Source organism: Ammodytes marinus (genome assembly GCF_949987685.1).
Source record: "Ammodytes marinus genome assembly, chromosome: 6".
NCBI lineage: Eukaryota > Metazoa > Chordata > Actinopteri > Uranoscopiformes > Ammodytidae > Ammodytes > Ammodytes marinus.
The window spans coordinates 30,454,977-30,473,214 of NC_137235.1; the positions used below are offsets into that span (position 1 = coordinate 30,454,977).

Sequence of the window (18,238 nt, forward strand, 5' to 3'; positions counted from 1 at the left end):
GAGAAAAAAACTAAGACATTAAGAGAAAGTGTCTTTCCTCGTGGCTTCACAGAAGGCATTTCTGTAGGAAGGGAGGATTAGGGCTAACACATTGGTTTTCTCACCAGAGGGGGAGGAAATAGTAGAATGAAAATCACATCCTTTAGTTGTCTCTTTTGAGGTATTTGTCTGTATGAGTGTGTGACTGTGCGTGTGTGTGTGTGTGTAAAGTTTGTAAATCCTTACTTTTGGCATTCTGTGTTAACAGTGTGTGAAATATGTATTGTTTTTGATATGGTACCAAGCTAAAACTTGACTCCCACCGCAATGTCCTTGGCACTTGTTAACTGTGACCAAGTGTGTGTGTGTTTGTGTGTTTATGTGTGTGTGTGTGTGTGTGTGTGTGTGTGTGTGTGTGTGTGTGCGTGCGTGCGTGTGTGTGTGTGTGAGCGTGTATATGTTTATGTCTACATTCGTACCGATATCCATTTGATGCCATATTGATATCTTAAGTAAAAACAGTGATTGGCAATGTCATTGTGATCTTTATAATGTTTTAAAAATGGTCCATATTCTTTATTTTTTTATTTTTTTTATTTTGCTGCTACTGATCATTTTTTGTTTTATATAGTGGACTTAAAATTCGCACAATTAACGTTAAAAACAAACATTTGAATTAATGCTATTTTCAGTGACTGTTGAGTTGTTTTTGCACTTCTTTTTAAGTTTATTTTACCTTTTTTTTTTCTTTTATGTATGGACTTAATTTTTATTTTTTATCCTCACCCATATGATACGTCTTGACCCCTAATCTCAGTGTTTGTCATACTGTGTTGCACTGTGAAATTAAGTGTCTTTGACTGGCAAAAATATCCCAATACTAAATGGCAAATAAAAACAACTTTGTGAAACTGGGACTAATCTGCACTTTTACAACGACTAACGTTTGCCATATTGTTGAAGTGTGTGTGTGGGGGGGGGGGGGTTATGTGTGTGTGTGTGTGTGTCTGTGTAAGTACGTGTGTGAAGTCCTGCATGTGTGTGAGATCCTGCATGAGTTGGTGTGCATGAGTACTGTGCCCTTTTTTTAAATATTTAAGTTTCGCCTATGAGCATGTTTTGAATAGTCAGATGGCGTTTAATATGCTGTGTGCAGAATAGGGGATGGAAAGTAATGCTGGTATGGAAGGGATTGTACCCTACTGTGTGTGTGTGTGTGTGTGTCTACGTCTGTATTTTCACTCTGTGTGTGCTTGAATGTGTGTGTGTGCACTGGTGTACGTTTGACTTATTTTTCAGAGTAATATGACTTTCCCTTTACTCTCCCAACACAGCACCTCAATTCACAATGCGAGCATGGCACTCTTCAACATAGAAAACAGCTAGGAGACTGCCAAAGAGCCACTGACATAAAAAAAAAAAAAAGAAAGTACAATAAGTAGAGGCAAGCTTCTATTTATTGGTCAATATGTGAATCTTGATGATGATGAAGTACACGAAACGGAAGGGCTTTTAGGATTAATGATGGAATGATATTTTGCTAGCAATAGTTGTGCAGGGATCCATATTTTTTTCATTGACATTCTGCCAGTGTTTTCTAGCGTGCAAAAATGTGGAAACAGACTGATCAAAACAATCGTCAATTGCTTCAAATCCAAGACAATCTTAACCCCCAGTGTAACTCCTGCTGCCTCATTCTAAGCTTGTAAGAGAATGTCTTTGATTGCTGGTTTAAACTAGGACTATTTATGTTTGTGTAACTGTATTTAGTTACACTTTTTTGTTGTTAACTGAAGGATCGGTTAACTTTAACAAACACTTTTTTTTTTAAATGACACGTAGTCATAGTGACAGATTCCTGTTTTAGATGGCGCTATAGGAGGAGCATGCCAAACTTGTTGAGTTGGTGTGAAAAAGATGGGAACAAAGTATGGATGAAATAAAGAGAAATCATATTCTTAGCCTTAAACTTATCCAATAAAGAGCATGATGATATCGTTGCAATTTTAGCAGAAAGATGTTGCTACATTTTGGTTCCCCCTGGATTTATTACGCCTGTCAAATTTTTACCTTTTTTTTTTTCTTTTTTTAAAGGTGGGAATGGAAATAAAATGCTTTGAGTCTAGTCTTGAAACTCCAGCTGGATTGTGGATTTTTTTTTAAATAAATCATGTCATGCATGCTGAAGGCTGGGATATCAGAGTTGCCAGTCTATGTCTTTTTGTAAGTCAATAAAGGACTGGGGGGTGCAATGTCACTTTAAAACAATTGCCAGCTCACACAGTTAAGTGACTTTTTAGAGTTACATCCCGGATCTGTGAGTGTCCAAAAGTATGAGGAACCAATTTGAAGAGTACAACAATATTTTATTAAGCTCAGGCCAAAAGGACTATTGGCCATATAGGAATCTAGACACTGGTGGATGCTGGTCGAAGAAGAAGAGATAGATACAATTTAATTTTACCCATATTATCTTAACTCCCAGCTACTCTCAGTTACTTTTAACTGAATTTTAGCCTACAACAAAAGCTGCATCTCATCTAGCCAATAACTCACCAAATAACTCTCAGGTACCCTTTGAATTAGTTGGTAAAGTAATGTAAATCCAAACATCTATTCAAGTTTGTTTGACTGACTGTTTATTGCCTGCGGTGACCAATGCATTCTTTGTCGTGAATGAATTTGTATTAATATCAAGAGATATTGTATTATGGAAGATTAAAATCTGGATATCTGTGACCATATATGCACACACTGGTGTCTGTACAGCAAGCACTGGAAACTTTGCCTGAGACATTGCTTCATTCAAGGATTCCCTTTTCCATCACGTAAAGGGCATTAACATTCTCCAATTTGACATGAAGTATGCACGTGTCTGTTTCTCTTTAAGACATTTTAACCCCTCTTAAGCTACATCCATATAGCACTATTTATTTTACAAAGAAAATCATCCCTACCTTGATAAAAGTGAATACCATGAAGCTTGTGTAGGGCCTTGCTGTATATCACTATCCCTATATATATCCCCTACATATTGAGATAACTGTAAGAAGCAAACAGCAATAACATACACGAGGGTGGGTATTTGGCATTGTCTGGAGAGCTAGAAAATGTAGGACATGAGTTGAAGATGATATCTACATGCCTTCATTGTCTCTGTTTTATTGCTCTGATAGAAACTTGCCTTTCCTGTTTGGTAGGCGTGCTTATTTGGCCTTGAGTTCATGTCCCAATGAATGTATACAGTACTGTTGCTGTCTGAAAGAAGGAGATTAAATGGCACTACATGAAGTAAAATTGAAAAGAAAGTGACAAATTAAAATGTAGGCAGGTCACTTGCAAATACAAGCATTCAGAAAGTTGAAAAGAATGATACATAGGTGTGGATTTCGGGGCGGATGTCCAGCTCAATATTTAGAGGAGGTAAATCTGTCTGCATACATTATTATTTTTTTGAATCCTTCTTAACTGTAACTATTGGACCATACCATCTTAATCCTTTCTCTGTTGCAGTGCCCTCTGACTAGGCAATGCCGTATGTCCATGGGCAATGCAGACAGTGTAGTCGGCCTAATTGTATTAAGTAATGATAATGGATTGGATTTATATGGTGCTTTTCTCGCACTCAAAGCGCTTTTACAGGTATCCGAGTAGCCTTTCTGTGTCAGGGAAACACTTAGCTTACCTTCAGCATCTCAACTCAACCGAGTTGTTTAAACATAACATCCCATATGGTGCAATATCAATCATGGAACATTGGGATCATGACCCCAATAAAGAGGGTGGTGGTTGAGACAGTTATTGAAAGGGTGGCCGCCTGATGACCATGTAGACACAGTATGTAGGTGAGCCTACGCAGCCAGAAACAATGTAGTATAAGGCAGACGGTTACTGTTGGAATTAAAGGCTTGTTAAAAGTTGCGTTGGGTCCGGTCTAGGGAAAAGTGTTCCCCTGTCAGAGGGCTCAGTAGCTCTGTACTCCCCTGAAAAACACAATTTAACATCAACACCAAAAGGAATGTTCACCCAACTTCTGGCACACTTCACAAAGTGTTTATAACTTGACACACTATTGTGGCATTTGCACATTCTGAAAGTTTTATTTCACGATGCACGTTTGAGAGAGAATTTTCCCAAAAAATCTATAAGTTTAAGATCAGATCACAAGGTTTTTGTCTATCTAGTCCACTATCTGTTTTTTTTTTAAATATGTTCCCTCACAGAAATCATTCTTAAACTGAAGAGACGCACTGAGGTGATGATCAAACATCATTATGTTGCTTAACTGAGCCTCTCCCACACTTTCTAATTTACATTTAAAAGTGATATGGTGTAATGTAATACAAAGACAGCTACTCCAGGACTCACAATGAAAAAGACATGAAACTATTACATCGACTAAAAAAAATCTACTGAGGTTACAACAGAAAAAAAACGTATCTACAGCAATTACGGCCATACATCCGACAGATTGCATATATGCATGGCTGTTAACAGACAAAACTCCTCACAGTTCTGAAATGACTATGATAAAATGAAGAGAAACACTGTGTACTGACCGGGGCCAACCACTCTCTCAGTGAATGGTCTGTCGGCCATTAATGCCATTGTTCAATGCAGTCTGCTTTAAGATTTCTGACTCATCAACTGAACATGTATTTTTTCCCTTATTTATACTGTAAAGTAAATCATCCACAGAATACTATTTGATATGTAGTTTTACACAGAACAGAATGATAGAGTATTGCTATGAATGTTGCTACGTACATGCCAACTTTTTCCTTTTCACAGTATTCTTTTTAACTTTGTCTCTGTTAGATTGAGGTACAGAACCTAAGGTATGAACAGCGAAGTATCACAATATTTATCCCCGTTCTATGTCGTCCTTCTTCTTTTCTGGAAGAAGTATTCAGATCCTTTACTTAAAGCTGGGGTGGGGGATTTGGGGAGAAAATGGCAGTTGGGATAGAGATTCGAATTCAAATACCTCAACCGCTCCACGTGTTCTCTTTGGTCCCTCCCTATGGTCCCTCCTTGACACGCTCTACACCAACAAAGTTGTGCCAAAGTGAATGGACAGTCCCAACTGCCAATAAGAACAGAGAATCGGAGCCTCGCTCTGATTGGTCAAAGTGTACAGCTCATGTTAACTTTGACCAATCAGAAATCATATACCCCAGCTTTAAGTAAAAATATCAATGCCCTAAAAATATCCCATGAAAATTCTCCAATACAGGGTCAAAGTTTTACATTCAGAACCTTAGCAAAATGTACTCAACGTAGCAAAAGTGAGAGTACTCATTGGGTGAATGGCTTTTTAGTATTGTTTGCATATCATGTTTCTGGAATAATATGTAGAAGATTTATATGCCTGCTGTATTCATTCACTTCAAAAAATCCTTCACTTTAAGGGCAGGAAAGGTAAGAATTATGGTCAAAACCGATTACTAGTTACTAGTAACTAATGCCGTCAGACGAATGCAATGGAGAAAAACTGTTACACTGTTTGCCTCTGAGATGTGGATGAAGTAGGAGAATGGAGCTGCATAAAAATGGAATTACTCAATTACGGTACAGTACTTGGGGAAAGAAATGTACTAAGTGAAATTCCTCCACTTCCACTCAAGAGTTACATTACATTACATGTCATTTAGCAGACGCCTTTATCCAAAGCGACATACAACTAGAGCACACATTCATACACCGATAGCAGCAGCTACCACGCAGGGTGCAAGCTAACTATCGGGAGCAATTTAGGGTTCAGTGTCTTGCCCAGGGACACTTGGACGTGTGGCAGGGAGACGGGGGATCGAACCACCCTACCCACTGAGCTACATCCCCCAAGTTCAGAAGTTGCTGAATATCTCCTGTCTCTTGCTCCAGTCCATAGGAGGCGCTCTCTTCTTGTTGCTCCTGGAGAGGGCTTTCTGTTTGGCCTCGGCAGCTGTGGGACTGAGACGAAGGCCACTCTCCATGAAAGGGTCCGAAACTCGCCTGTCGTCCTCATCAGGGACCTACACACACACACACACACACACACACACACACACACACACACACACACACACACACACACACACACACACACACACACACACACACACACACGAGGTTACACACTTATTTTCAGACTATATCTTTCAATTTCTCACATCATTTTTGATCACACACATCCTCTCTCACCGGGATGCTCATGTCGGAGCTGCTGATCTCTGATTGGGTGGTGGAACTTCTGGAGGATTGAGATGCCGTGCTCCCATTGGTGCAGGAGTTTGGAGAAGAAGCAGCATGGACCGGGGAGTCTGTCAGCGTGACGTTTATGGTGGGTGGATCTGTGGAGGGGGGTTCAGTAGTCGGAGAGGGGGTGGGCGGGGCGCTCTCTGGGGCTGGTTCATCCACATAGACCTCTGTTAGAAAAGTGAACAGACACACTTCAGACATTTTGTCAGGACAGCAAAGGAAGTGTGGAAGTTGTGTGTGTGTGTGTGTGTGCAGGCGTCTTTTCTTAACCATCGTAGTGAGGACATTTTGGCTGGTCTTCACTTCTTGAAAAGGCCGGTTTGAGGGTTAAGACTTGGTTTTAAGGTTCAGATCAGAATTAGGTTGAGGTTATAATGTGAGGTTTGGGGTTAGGCATTTAGTTTCGATGGTTAAGGGGCCAGGGAATGTGTGTCCTCACAAAGATAGAAGTACAAGAATATGTGTGTATGTGTATGTGAGTGTGTCATTGTGTGTGTGTGTGTGTGTGTATGTGTGTGTATATATATATGTGTGTGTGTGTGTGTGTGTGTGTGAGTATGTCAGTGTGTGTGTGTGTGAGTGTGTGTATGTGTATGTCAGTGTGTGTGTGTGTTTGGTGTGTGTGTGTGTGTGTATGCGTGCGTGTGTGTACAATTGGACCTTTGTCGTGGCTGCTGGTGGGTGTGATCCCCAGTCTGAGGAAGAGCTCGTCCGTCTCCGGGTCGACCACCAGGAGGTGCACTTCTTCCTCTCCAGCTTTAATCAGTGCCACCACCTCTGCGTGCTTCAGGCCCTGTATGTTCACACTGTTGACCTGGGTACAGATGTCAGAAGGAAAGAGAGAACAGTGAGGGAAGGTTAGAGATGAACAGATGCAGACCCTGCGTTCCGAATCGCATACTCTTTCCTATCCTATTCTGCATACTACATCCGACGATAAAAAGAATCTAGTTAGGATGCAGTATAGGCATACAATTGGGACATACTTTTACTTGTTTACTTCATCATAACATTGCGCCTTGATCTTGCCTCTTGCTTTTACATCCGTCGCATCCCTGTTTGTTTTCATATGGAGGCTCCGTCGATGTGACGTCACTTCAGGTTCGCACTGAATTATGGGTCAGAATCGCCCAAATAGGATGCTGTTTTCAACACTAAAAATCTTGGCCGGATGTCTGCTACATCCGGGTCTTTCTAACCATCCTCAATCTGGCCACAAGAATCGGGACATACTAAATATTTTTTCTACCATACTAAATAGCAGAAAGTATGCGATTCTGAACGCAGGGAGAGAGACCTTATGAGACAGAGGTGAGGCCGGGCAGACAGAAGGAAGTAGCCATTACACAAGCAGGAGGTACAGACTCACAGTCAGACTAAATACAGATAGAATCTGTGATGTGTGCAGATTGAGCGCTGTATTTGCATGTACTTTCTTCCTGCCTCCACACTCTTCCTCTACACAACATTAACTGTACACACCCCATACACAGATTGAAATGGAAACAAGGGCTCTCTCACGCAAAGCAAGCACACACATCTATCTGCAGGTCCACGACACCAGCCCCTCCTCTGCTGCACCTCCGTTCAAGATGATCCCTTGTCTTCCTTTCGCCCTTTAAACAACACCTCTCTTTACCCCCCAAGCCTAAATCCAGATAATCTGCTCTAATCCAATCACAGCTCAAATCAGTGCGCAGACCTGATTAATATGGGGAACAGTGGCATTGCCACAAATGGCCTTTCAAATGTACCCCCTGCGAAGGGCGATTCATCTAGTCAGCATATCCCCATTACCTTTTTTATTATTATTATTATGTGTGTGTGTGTGTGTGTGTGTGTGTGTGTGTGTGTGTGTGTGTGTGTGTGTGTGTGTGTGAGTGTGTTTGCTTTTTAATTATACCTCCACTACTCTGTCTCCAGACCTGATGCCCGAACCATGAGCAGGTGAGCCGGGGTCCACTGAACGTACAAACTGTCCCCCCTTTGTCTTAACGCTGTGGAGGTTGAATCCATAGCCGTCCTCCCCCTTCACCAGGTGACACAGACGGGGAAGGAACTCCACTATTACGGGCTCTGGTGACGGCTGTTCCTGCGGCTGAAATCATAAGAGATAAGGAGATTGTTCAAATGTTTGTCTTTCAAGCTATAGAGCGGAAGAAAAAAAATCATACAAATGAATGTCGGTTACATTCAAGCCATTGCCAAATGAGTTGACGCAAAGTTGATCAAGCCTATCAGCTCCACAAAACTCTCTCTGTGTGTTTGTCAGCATGGCAGCGTCTACAAAACTGGTGGTGGATATAGGATCATTGCTGAGCCTGTGATGTTGCATTGAACAGCACTATCGTCAACGTTTGGTCCTTTTTACAATAAAATGATGAAATTCACTACAACACCACTGCTAATGACGTCCTCAAAATAACCAGTTTAAATCAGAATTTTTTTTGTGTGCACAGAAATTGAACATGACAAGCTGTACAGCAACAGGAGTTACTCCAGGGCTGTCATAAGATCGTGCAGATTAGGGGTAATTCAATATTGCATTCCAGCTCCACTACGGGTGTTCCTGTTAAACTGGTACACTTGTGTATATTGGTGCGGCTGTATGATGAGCTCTGCACGAGAAAGTGGCTGCCGGTCTGTGGTGGCTTAAAGTGGATGTGGGTGCAAGAGGTTAAGACCAATCCTAAACCTAATGGCCAACAACAAAGAGAGGACACAACAAATGACTCTCTGGGTGACCTGAACTTCGCCTCTACTACTATAGGTGCACGCTGGATGTGTGTGTGTGTGTGTGGACTATACATTACTTCATGTCCTTAGGGTAGGATAGCCCAGGACAGTGGGACCTGAGGGCTGTCTGACTGTCTGCTCCATAAACAGCATAGCGCACACACACACACACACACACACACACACACACACACACACACACACACACACACACACACACACACACACACACACACACACACACACACACACACACAGAGAGAGAGAGTGTCCTCAGAGTGTGTATGAATGATAACATGTCTGTACACCCCTCCTGTCTGTTAGATGGAGCGGAACACCCCTGTGACTGATCTCCTTGGTGACAGGGCCGATCTGTGCGGTAACAGGTCCACATGACTCCTACTGCTTTTAAAGATCTCTGACGCTGTTAAACTGTTTACTATAATTAACACGTCGGCCCAAATGAATCCAGGCACACACGTAGGCTGCACAGCAAACTGACCTGGGAACACCTACGGATACGCTATTCAACGCTGTGTTCGCGACAATCAAGTCAGGAAGTGCAGAAAAAAAGTCCCATAAAGTTGGCCTAGTAGTGGATGGACTAGGCAAAATGTAGAGAGACCCATTTCCTACTTTTTTCGATAATCAACCTGTTACATGTTCAAGCAAACTTACACATTCCTTGGTTCCAGTTTATTCAATGTGAGAATTGGCCCAAATCATTTGAATATGTTTTGGTTTGATATTTGAAGATGTTTCCTTGGGCTCTGGGAAACTGTGACAGACAATTTGCTCCTCCTGCTGACATTTTAGAGAAAGTCATTTGTGTAGCCTTCTATTCAGTCAGCTTCAAATCAATACCTCCAACGTGATATCTTACTTTGGTTGTTAATGCAGAGATTCCTTCCTTCTTATACTTTCATAAAAGGTATCATCCTTAGAGATGATTATTACTAGGCCTACGTCACATTGTAGCCTGCTATTATATCTTACACAAAGCTTCGGTCAATGCCATAGTCTATATCTAACAGGAGAAAAAAAACACTTTCTTTACTTTTAAAGGAAACAACCTTATTCAGGGAGCTTAGTGATGGTGCTGCTGTGTCTGTTTGTGACTGAGACAGTGACTGTGACTGTGGTTATGTAAGACCTCTGTATATGGGCGTCTGCAGTCATACTAATAACATCATGCAACACTGAAATGGCGTCTGTACAATGTGAATGCCACAGGACACATGAGAGACAGGGAGATTAATTGTGTGTATATAGAAAAGTGTGAAATGTACTGTATGTCTTTCTGTGCTTAACAAGCACAACACTCAGTGGTCGGACCTGCTGCTTAATTGTTGGTCCAAGTATAATCACACGGGCTACATGTATTATTGAAAATGTCCAGTGTCTATATCTGGAAGATGGTTAAAAAAGTCCCAAATGAATTGCGGCCAAACAAAGGGGCAGAGGCCAAATGCTCAGTTTCTATGCAGTAAATCTTAGTAAACAAACGGTGCTCTTAGCAGTTGAAACAATGGACACTTGAGGCATTATGTGGAGCAACATCAAAAGGCCAATTAAAATCAGGTGTAATAATGATAAAAGAGAACTCAACGGGACATTATAACAGGATCTCATGTAACTCCATGTTGTACACAAGAATATGTTATGGATATTAATATTGTGTGAATGTACTGTATATATATACATATATATACTGTATTATGTACATTCACACAATATTAATTTCCATAACAAACCCCTGCACAATAAAATGAAAATGATCAAAACAGCCCTGCACATACAAACCCATGTGTAAAGCTTATAACAATAACATTTGTGTTGGAGACGTCAGCCCGTGACATCACAGTATATCCCTGTGTCGTGAAGGTGCTGCTCTTATTGCGTATTATGTTGTTTTGATCTGAACCTATAATCCAAGCTGAGAAGGAGAGCCGCGGTGGCTAGCCAAGGACCAGCCTGTATTTACCCTGCCTCCGGCCAAACAGATGGCACATTGACGTGTGCCGCTAGTCCTGAGGATCCACTTTGTTTGGAGCCCAAACACACCAGACAGTTCTCACGTCTTTCTGCAGCCTGCCTGACATTAAGGCGTCACAGCGGTTGGCACTGGTGGACATTTTACGTTGGCCATGTCACGCTGGTTGACGGGGAAATGTGGGACTCTGAAAAGGTTTTCTGTGCATTTTGTTTTGCAGCTATGATAGCATACCAGAGGACGTGTCTTGACTACAGCTGTAATGGTGTGCATGGTCCCACAGTGGCAGAGAGAGAGTGAGATTATGGGCCAAAAATAAACAAATAGGTAACAATACCCGTGGGAGCTTGACAGTTCCCGATTTCTATCTTGAGATCAGATACCTCCCATGTAGGCTATAGTTGGTTCTGTCTTTGTTCCCAGCCTCCTCAAAGCTGGCTTTATCAAAACACACATACATAGGGGGCGCCCTTAGCTCAGTTGGTAGGGGAAATGATCATATAGTTTTGACTAAACAATGCCTACAGCCCTGGTGTTTGATTTTGCAGGGTTTTGCCTCTGCAGTCAGGTGTGAAGAATCAGTGTGAGTTAGGCACTAACACTCCTATGCAAACAGAGACGGCACTCTTTACATACAGTATGCATTTTAAACATTCACACTCCTAAGAGGTTCCAGGGCCTTAAAACTAAATCTGTGATTTTCAAGCAGATGTTTCAATGGTCTGGAAAGTTAAAAAGGTGACAACGGCATTGTTTCACTGTGGCAGAGAGCAGGTGAGAAACCCTTTTGAACTTGGCCTGCTCTACTCACTGTTGTATTCAGTTGTTCGGTGCTTTATTTGTATTTCTATTCCTGAATACAGAGGAATTTGTCTGTTCTTATGTATCATCTCGCTCCAGGACATGTGCACTTTGATGTTTTGTTTTTAACCCCTTTTAGTGACCCCTCAGAATTCCTCTAATAAAAACTAAAAAAAAAAACCTTTGAATGGCTGTGTTTGACTGTGTTCTTCCAGTGCTCGCGAGAGACCCACAAACAACAAGGGTCAGATGTATTGATTACGTCTTACCTCTGTGTCTGTCACTGTGCTAGATGTCACCGATGGCCTCTTCTTGTCTTGTGTGATGGTGTGTGTTGGTGTTGGTGAGTCTGTAGGAAGAGGTTGAAGTGGTGAAGAGTTTGCGGGGTTGGGTGTAGGGGGTGACAGTGGTACACTTTCCCTGGGTAAGGGGGAGGACGAGGGTATGGGGGGTGACAGTGGTACACTCTCCCTGGGTAAAGGGGAGGAGGGTATGGGGGGTGACAGTGGTACACTCTCCCTGGGTAAGGTGGAGGACGAGGGTATGGGGGGTGACAGTGGTACACTCTCCCTGGGTAAAGGGGAGGAGGGTATGGGGGGTGACAGTGGTACACTCTCCCTGGGTAAAGGGGAGGAGGGTGTGGGGGGTGACAGTGGTACACTCTCCCTGGGTAAAGGGGAGGAGGGTATGGGGGATGACAGTGGTACACTCTCCCTGGGTAAAGGGGAGGAGGGTATGGGGGATGACAGTGGTACACTCTCCCTGGGTAAGGGGGAGGACGAGGGTGTGGGGGATGACAGTGGTACACTCTCCCTGGGTAAGGGGGAGGAGGATGTGGGGGGTGACAGTGGTACACTTTCCCTGGGTAAGGGGGAGGAGGGTGTGGGGGGTGACAGTGGTACACTCTCCCTGGGTAAGGGGGAGGAGGGTGTGGGGGGTGACAGTGGTACACTCTCCCTGGGTAAGGGGGAGGAGGAAGGCGTGGGCCCGGGCGAGGGGCGCGGGGAAAGGTTGCCCATCTCGATGGCCAGGTCCTCGGTGCAGAGCAGGCCATGGCTGAGCAGGTACTCATCTGTCTCTCTGTCGGCCAGCAGCAGCCTGGTGCGATGGGCCACCTCACGGATACGGCTCACCACCTGCAGGGAGGATGGAAGAGCAGGAGCTTATAGGTCTATTTATAATGATTCCTTTAGGCCCATGGAGTTCAAGGCCTGCACACAACCTAAAGGTTACTTTTAGCTTAACAAAAGGCACTAGTAGTAGTGATACCCATTACACAAGGCTCACATTGACCCATTTCAGACCCCCACCCCCCTCCTCTTCCTTCTCCCCAGGCAAAGAAAAAAGTGGTTCAACAGGTAGGACTGTACAGAACACATTGTTTGGGCTGAGAGTTTAAGTTCCCTCTACCGGGTTTCTTTCTATGATGCAAAAAAATGAAGCCAAGTATGGAGCAATAACTCACATCGTGGTGGGTTTCTTGTTCCACATTCTCTCCGTTGACCTCCACCACCCGGTCTCCTGCTCGCAGGCCGGCCAGGTCAGCCGGGGAGCCGGGCTCCACTTTGCGGATGAACTGGCCGCCTTTATTGCGCTCCCCGTGCAGGTGAAACCCATAGCCGCGCGGTCCTATGGCCAGGAAACAGAGCCGGGGTCTCGGCTCGCTCTCCATCCCCAGCGCGTCAACAAGGGGAGGAGAATGGGTGGCGGAAACAGGTCAAAGAGTCTCAGGGGAATAACCCGGTATTAGGTCCGAGAGCGGTGCAAAATCTCTTGCTCTTAATCCAACGTATAGCGATGCGCACCACAGACCAAATGAAAATCATCGTTAAGCATGTCGCGATTCCATTAATAATCAACCAATCGATCAAGGAGCACAAGTCCCAAACTAGGGTTAAACTCCATCCAGAATCCATCCATGCGCGCAGAAATGGTGCCCCGGCCTGTGCGTAGAACAATGGACAGAAATCACGGACAGGAACCAAATCCCGTCCATCGCAGGCGTAAATCCAAAGAGATCAGAGATTAGAAAAGCTGTTCGTCGCACGTAACACTTAATTCTTCTCAGTCAGCGGGGCGTGCGTCCTCCTGTCCGGCCGGTGAGGGAGTGAGGAGGCGTCAACAACAGTCGCACTATAGCCATACGTGCCCCCCCCCCCCCCCCCTTCAGCAGAGCACACCTGACGACGCAACGCAGTCGCGATGTGCACGGCTGGGCACAAAACTAGAGCCACAAAAAACAGTACTGAGACTGTTAGGGCTCACATTAAATACAAGTTATGTGTTTAGGGGTGAAATGAGTGTAGGCATACTCTGCAGCCAAGGTGGAAAAGAAAGCAGACTGACTGTTTGCCACTGCTAACCTGTGCACGGAACTTTTCCCCCTGAACCCGCAATGTTTCCCTATCTCCATTGGAGATCAATAAAGGGACAGTTGCATAAAAAGGACATTTGAATGTGTCATGAAGTATAAGCTTCCATTGTGTGACATGATAGCTTACTCCGTCTTACTGTACATTAATACATTTAAAATTGAGTCTCTCAAGTTATTCAGGAAAACCAAGTCTGAGGATGTGTGTTCATTTGAAGATGATAAATCCAGGAGGCACATATTAAAACACCCAGATGGAAATCCTTAGAACTAATGATGTGCCCTTGAGCAATACAACACATCCACAGTCAGGGGATTAAGTGGTATATGATTGCCTCTAGCCTAGGGTGCCTCACTATTGTTAAGCAGCATCCAAAGTCATTGAGGTCCCATTAAGCATTGACAACCAACACAGAATAAGTAATTAACTACAATTAAAAGCAGAAGATTAATGCTGCTAAGTGCATAGTCCAGCATTTTACATTGGCTACAGTCCAGTGTATTCTTTTCTGTAATAAATAACCCCTTTTCACATGACATATTTTGGTCTTGCAGGAAGACAAACACAGGTGTAACTAATAACATGAACAATGGCCGTGTTCCATTTAAGTGTCCCAGTAAAGCATGGCACACACCCAACATGCAACACTAGCCCTGCGTTCCAAATCACATACTTTTTCTTTTATAACTACACTACATACTAAAGTAGAAGAGTTTTAGGGCCAAAGGAGAGAAAAAAAATCAGATAAGAATGATTTTTTTTTCATTATGTCAAGAAATGTCAAGAATAAAGACGAATACTCCAAAATGCTATTGGAGTTAGCTACAATTGACTTACATTGGGAAATCCTAAATCTCTTTCTGGCATACTAAATAGTAGGGAAGTAGACCAATGGGGATTGGAACGCAGGGTTAGTGTCCTGGAAGTGACACACCTAATTAGACCTAGTCTATATTGTTATTAATTACAACTTTGCTGCTTCCCCTGCTGTAACATGACTATAACTCAGACAGTATTATACCACTGTTATACAAGTGCAAGCCATGTGTTGAAATGTAAGTCTTTGATAAATAATAGAATTTATTATACAAGGCTTCAAGAAAATGCACATATTATGTAAAAAAAAATGAATCACTTTATATTGAGCTATCCTGCTGAGTTAAAGCACATTTGCAGATTTTTTATTTTTTTTTTTACTTTTCTGACTCTTCTGATTTTTACCAGTGTTTTGATGTTGTGCTATATTTTTAGCAGAAACAATGCAAATTCATCCCTATATTCGGTAAAATAGGCTGTGCTTGAACTAAAGTAATTCTTGGGTTGTTTACCAAGTAACATGCACTATACACGATGCCATTTTAAAAAGGTATTACATAGTAGTTCATTTAGGCATAATTTTTTTTGGTCCTACATGTGTAAAGGGAACACTCACTCTACTGGAATTTAAAACGTTCAAAATTCAAACATAATCATCCAGTGTTGGTACGTACAGATTCATGTGGGATGCCAACCCTCAGCTGGATTTCTTTTTTTTTTTTTTTGTTCGTTCTGAACTACAGTAAAACACGTGTGATGTCATTGTGAGCTTTTAGCTTCTTATGTCAAACAGAGATACTAGTGATGTCATAACTCTAGTGATGTTTTTTTTACCACATAGAAACCATAACTTTGGCTTGTATGCATTAGCACTGAAATGCAGTCACTGAAAAAAGAAAGGAAAATATCAGAAGATTACCATTAAAATACAAATCAGAATGCACAAAGTAAATCAAAAGATAAGATTTTTTTAATGCCCAGTTTATTTTTTTAGTGTCACTGTCCTTTTTTCCCTAGCACTAACAGTAGAACAATACGTCATTTGTTAATAAAACATAAGGGTCAAATAAAACTACTGAATACAACTATCTTGAACCATAGTCACATCGATGCAAAGCTTAGATGCATGATTTTAGTATGTTAGTACAGGCATTTTGTGAGAAAATATGGGTGGACCTCTCAAAAATTGCAACAGAAACCATTTAAACTGTTTTTGACTCATGAATATGTAATTAATAACATACTAAAAGTCTTAAGGAATCCAAGTGGTGGAAAGTTTTTTTCTAAGGGGTTTCTTAACCATACCTTTATGTCAATTTTCGGCTTCCTAAAGTACTGTTTTATGGTAGAGGGGATATGTGCAAAATTGTTAACCCCTTCAGAAAAGCTTGAAACTTGGTACACTTATACAGTTTGGGGCCCTGAACATTTTCAGATATAAAGCCATTGCAAAATTTAATCTTGGTTGCCATGGAGACCATTTTACTTTCCGCCATAGCCTAATTATGCATTTTTCATCATAACTCCTGAACCAAACATAATACCACATAACTAGTGATGTCTACCCCTATGTTTTCATGGTCAGGGATTACTATGATACCACACAACATCAGAAACAGTTAAGGTCAATAGTTAAGGGTGAATCCAATTTTTTTTAAATGTATTCATACATTCTTTTCTGATATCCACACAAATCGTTCATTACTGTCCATATCAACCGACAACTTTGTTTAACAAGAGATATGGTACAATGCATGTGCAAATAAATGATTAACTATGAAGTCATAATATTAATTTGATTTAATTTTCTTGCCATAAATGTATTAAACGTTTTCAAGATAACAATGTCAAGTTATTTTTGGGTAATTTTTGCCTTTATTAGTTAGAGAGAGAGATCAGAACCATATGACCCGACAGCAGACCTGGAACTCATATGGAAAACTGACATCCTGTTTGTCTCACAAAGGCCAGCATGGTCTAGTATGATGCAATTTGCACAGCATGGCAATCACCCGGGGAAAACATCCTTTGTGTTTACCCCATTGGTTGATATGAGACGTAGTGACCCTACATGCATCTACTCCACATGTAAGTTCCTATGTGAACATGCCCACTGCCACAATTCCACCCCAATCATCAAATTTTATCAACCACTGGTGGAAGGCATTTTCTTATGAAAGCAGCTGAGCCAGAGGTTAGTGACTTGGGGTCTTCCACACTGATATTAGTTGTTGGGGTCCATTGGGCATGTTATGGTTGATGCTGGGAAGAGGAAGTGATAATGATTTTCTATGCAGCCGTTGTGCACATTATGACAGGGAAGATGTTTGGATGGGATTTGCATTGAAAGAGTCCTTAATTGCCTGATGCACTTGTTGTAACTCCCCATTAGCTGCAAGGAGATCCAAAATACTATGATGAAGAGATGTCATCAGCAGATGATACCTGCTGGAGATCGGTTATAAAACTCTGGTGTCAATTAAGTTGCTGCAATTTATGCAAAGCAGATAGACGATGTCTGCAGAGAAGGCGTGCCATTCTGATGTGATTCTCAGAATAAGATGACTTCTCAAATGCAAAACTGAATCCTTAAAATCCATTTGTAGACATATTTTGCAAGTTTCTGAGAATTGGGAACTTCACCTTGAAACAATATCAGAAATGCTTCCTTTCATGGCAGTATCAGGGCATAATCTCTACACAAAATCAGCTCACATCTACAGTATGTGCAGACAGGCACCGAGGGCCGATTTTTAGATATTTATGTCAATATCTATTCAAAGTTGGGTGTTTACACAGAGCCGCGGCTCCGCTTAAGGCCATTTAAAAAGCAGTAGAAAAGCTACTTGTGTCTGGGTGTGGTTGTGAAAAGTATTTGGACCCCATGAAAAAACAGGTTGGGTACCTTTTGTAGTTCTTCTACATTCTTATAAACAGGACAGGCCAGTTACTCTGTCATTGTCCTCAGTCTACAAACAGGTTTAAATTATCTCTTCCCATAAAGTACATTTTTGTGAAAAAGAATTTCCCTTTGGGGACAATAACTTCTAAAGGCTTTGACATAAGTCTTCAGGTTGACACGGCCAGCCAGGTCTGACCAGTTTTTCAGAAACCTGGCCAATTGACCAACCAGCCGGGTCCTACCACAATGAAGCTGACGAGCAGCTTCATCCTGTTTTAATCATTGTAACCACCAAGGTCCTGCTTTCTGTATTGTTTCTAAAAATAAAAAATGAAAATAGACCTTAAAAAGTTCTTAATGCAAAGAAAGATACAAGGCACAAATAAGTTGGAAATAACT

At 42.1% G+C, this 18,238-nt stretch overlaps 1 protein-coding gene across 1 annotated transcript; it reads right to left on the reverse strand.

Annotated features, from left to right (window-relative positions):
• Nucleotides 1-5,808: 5,808 nt before the first annotated feature.
• Nucleotides 5,809-13,421, reverse strand: nherf2 (NHERF family PDZ scaffold protein 2; the record flags this gene model as incomplete). Its single annotated transcript, XM_080029277.1, has 7 exons — nucleotides 5,809-5,993; nucleotides 6,163-6,386; nucleotides 6,880-7,033; nucleotides 8,123-8,317; nucleotides 12,019-12,098; nucleotides 12,654-12,885; nucleotides 13,215-13,421. 7 exons carry the CDS (start codon nucleotides 13,419-13,421, stop codon nucleotides 5,826-5,828), a joined length of 1,260 nt encoding a protein of 419 aa, XP_079885403.1. The 3' UTR covers nucleotides 5,809-5,825.
• Between the last annotated feature and the right edge of the window lie 4,817 nt (nucleotides 13,422-18,238).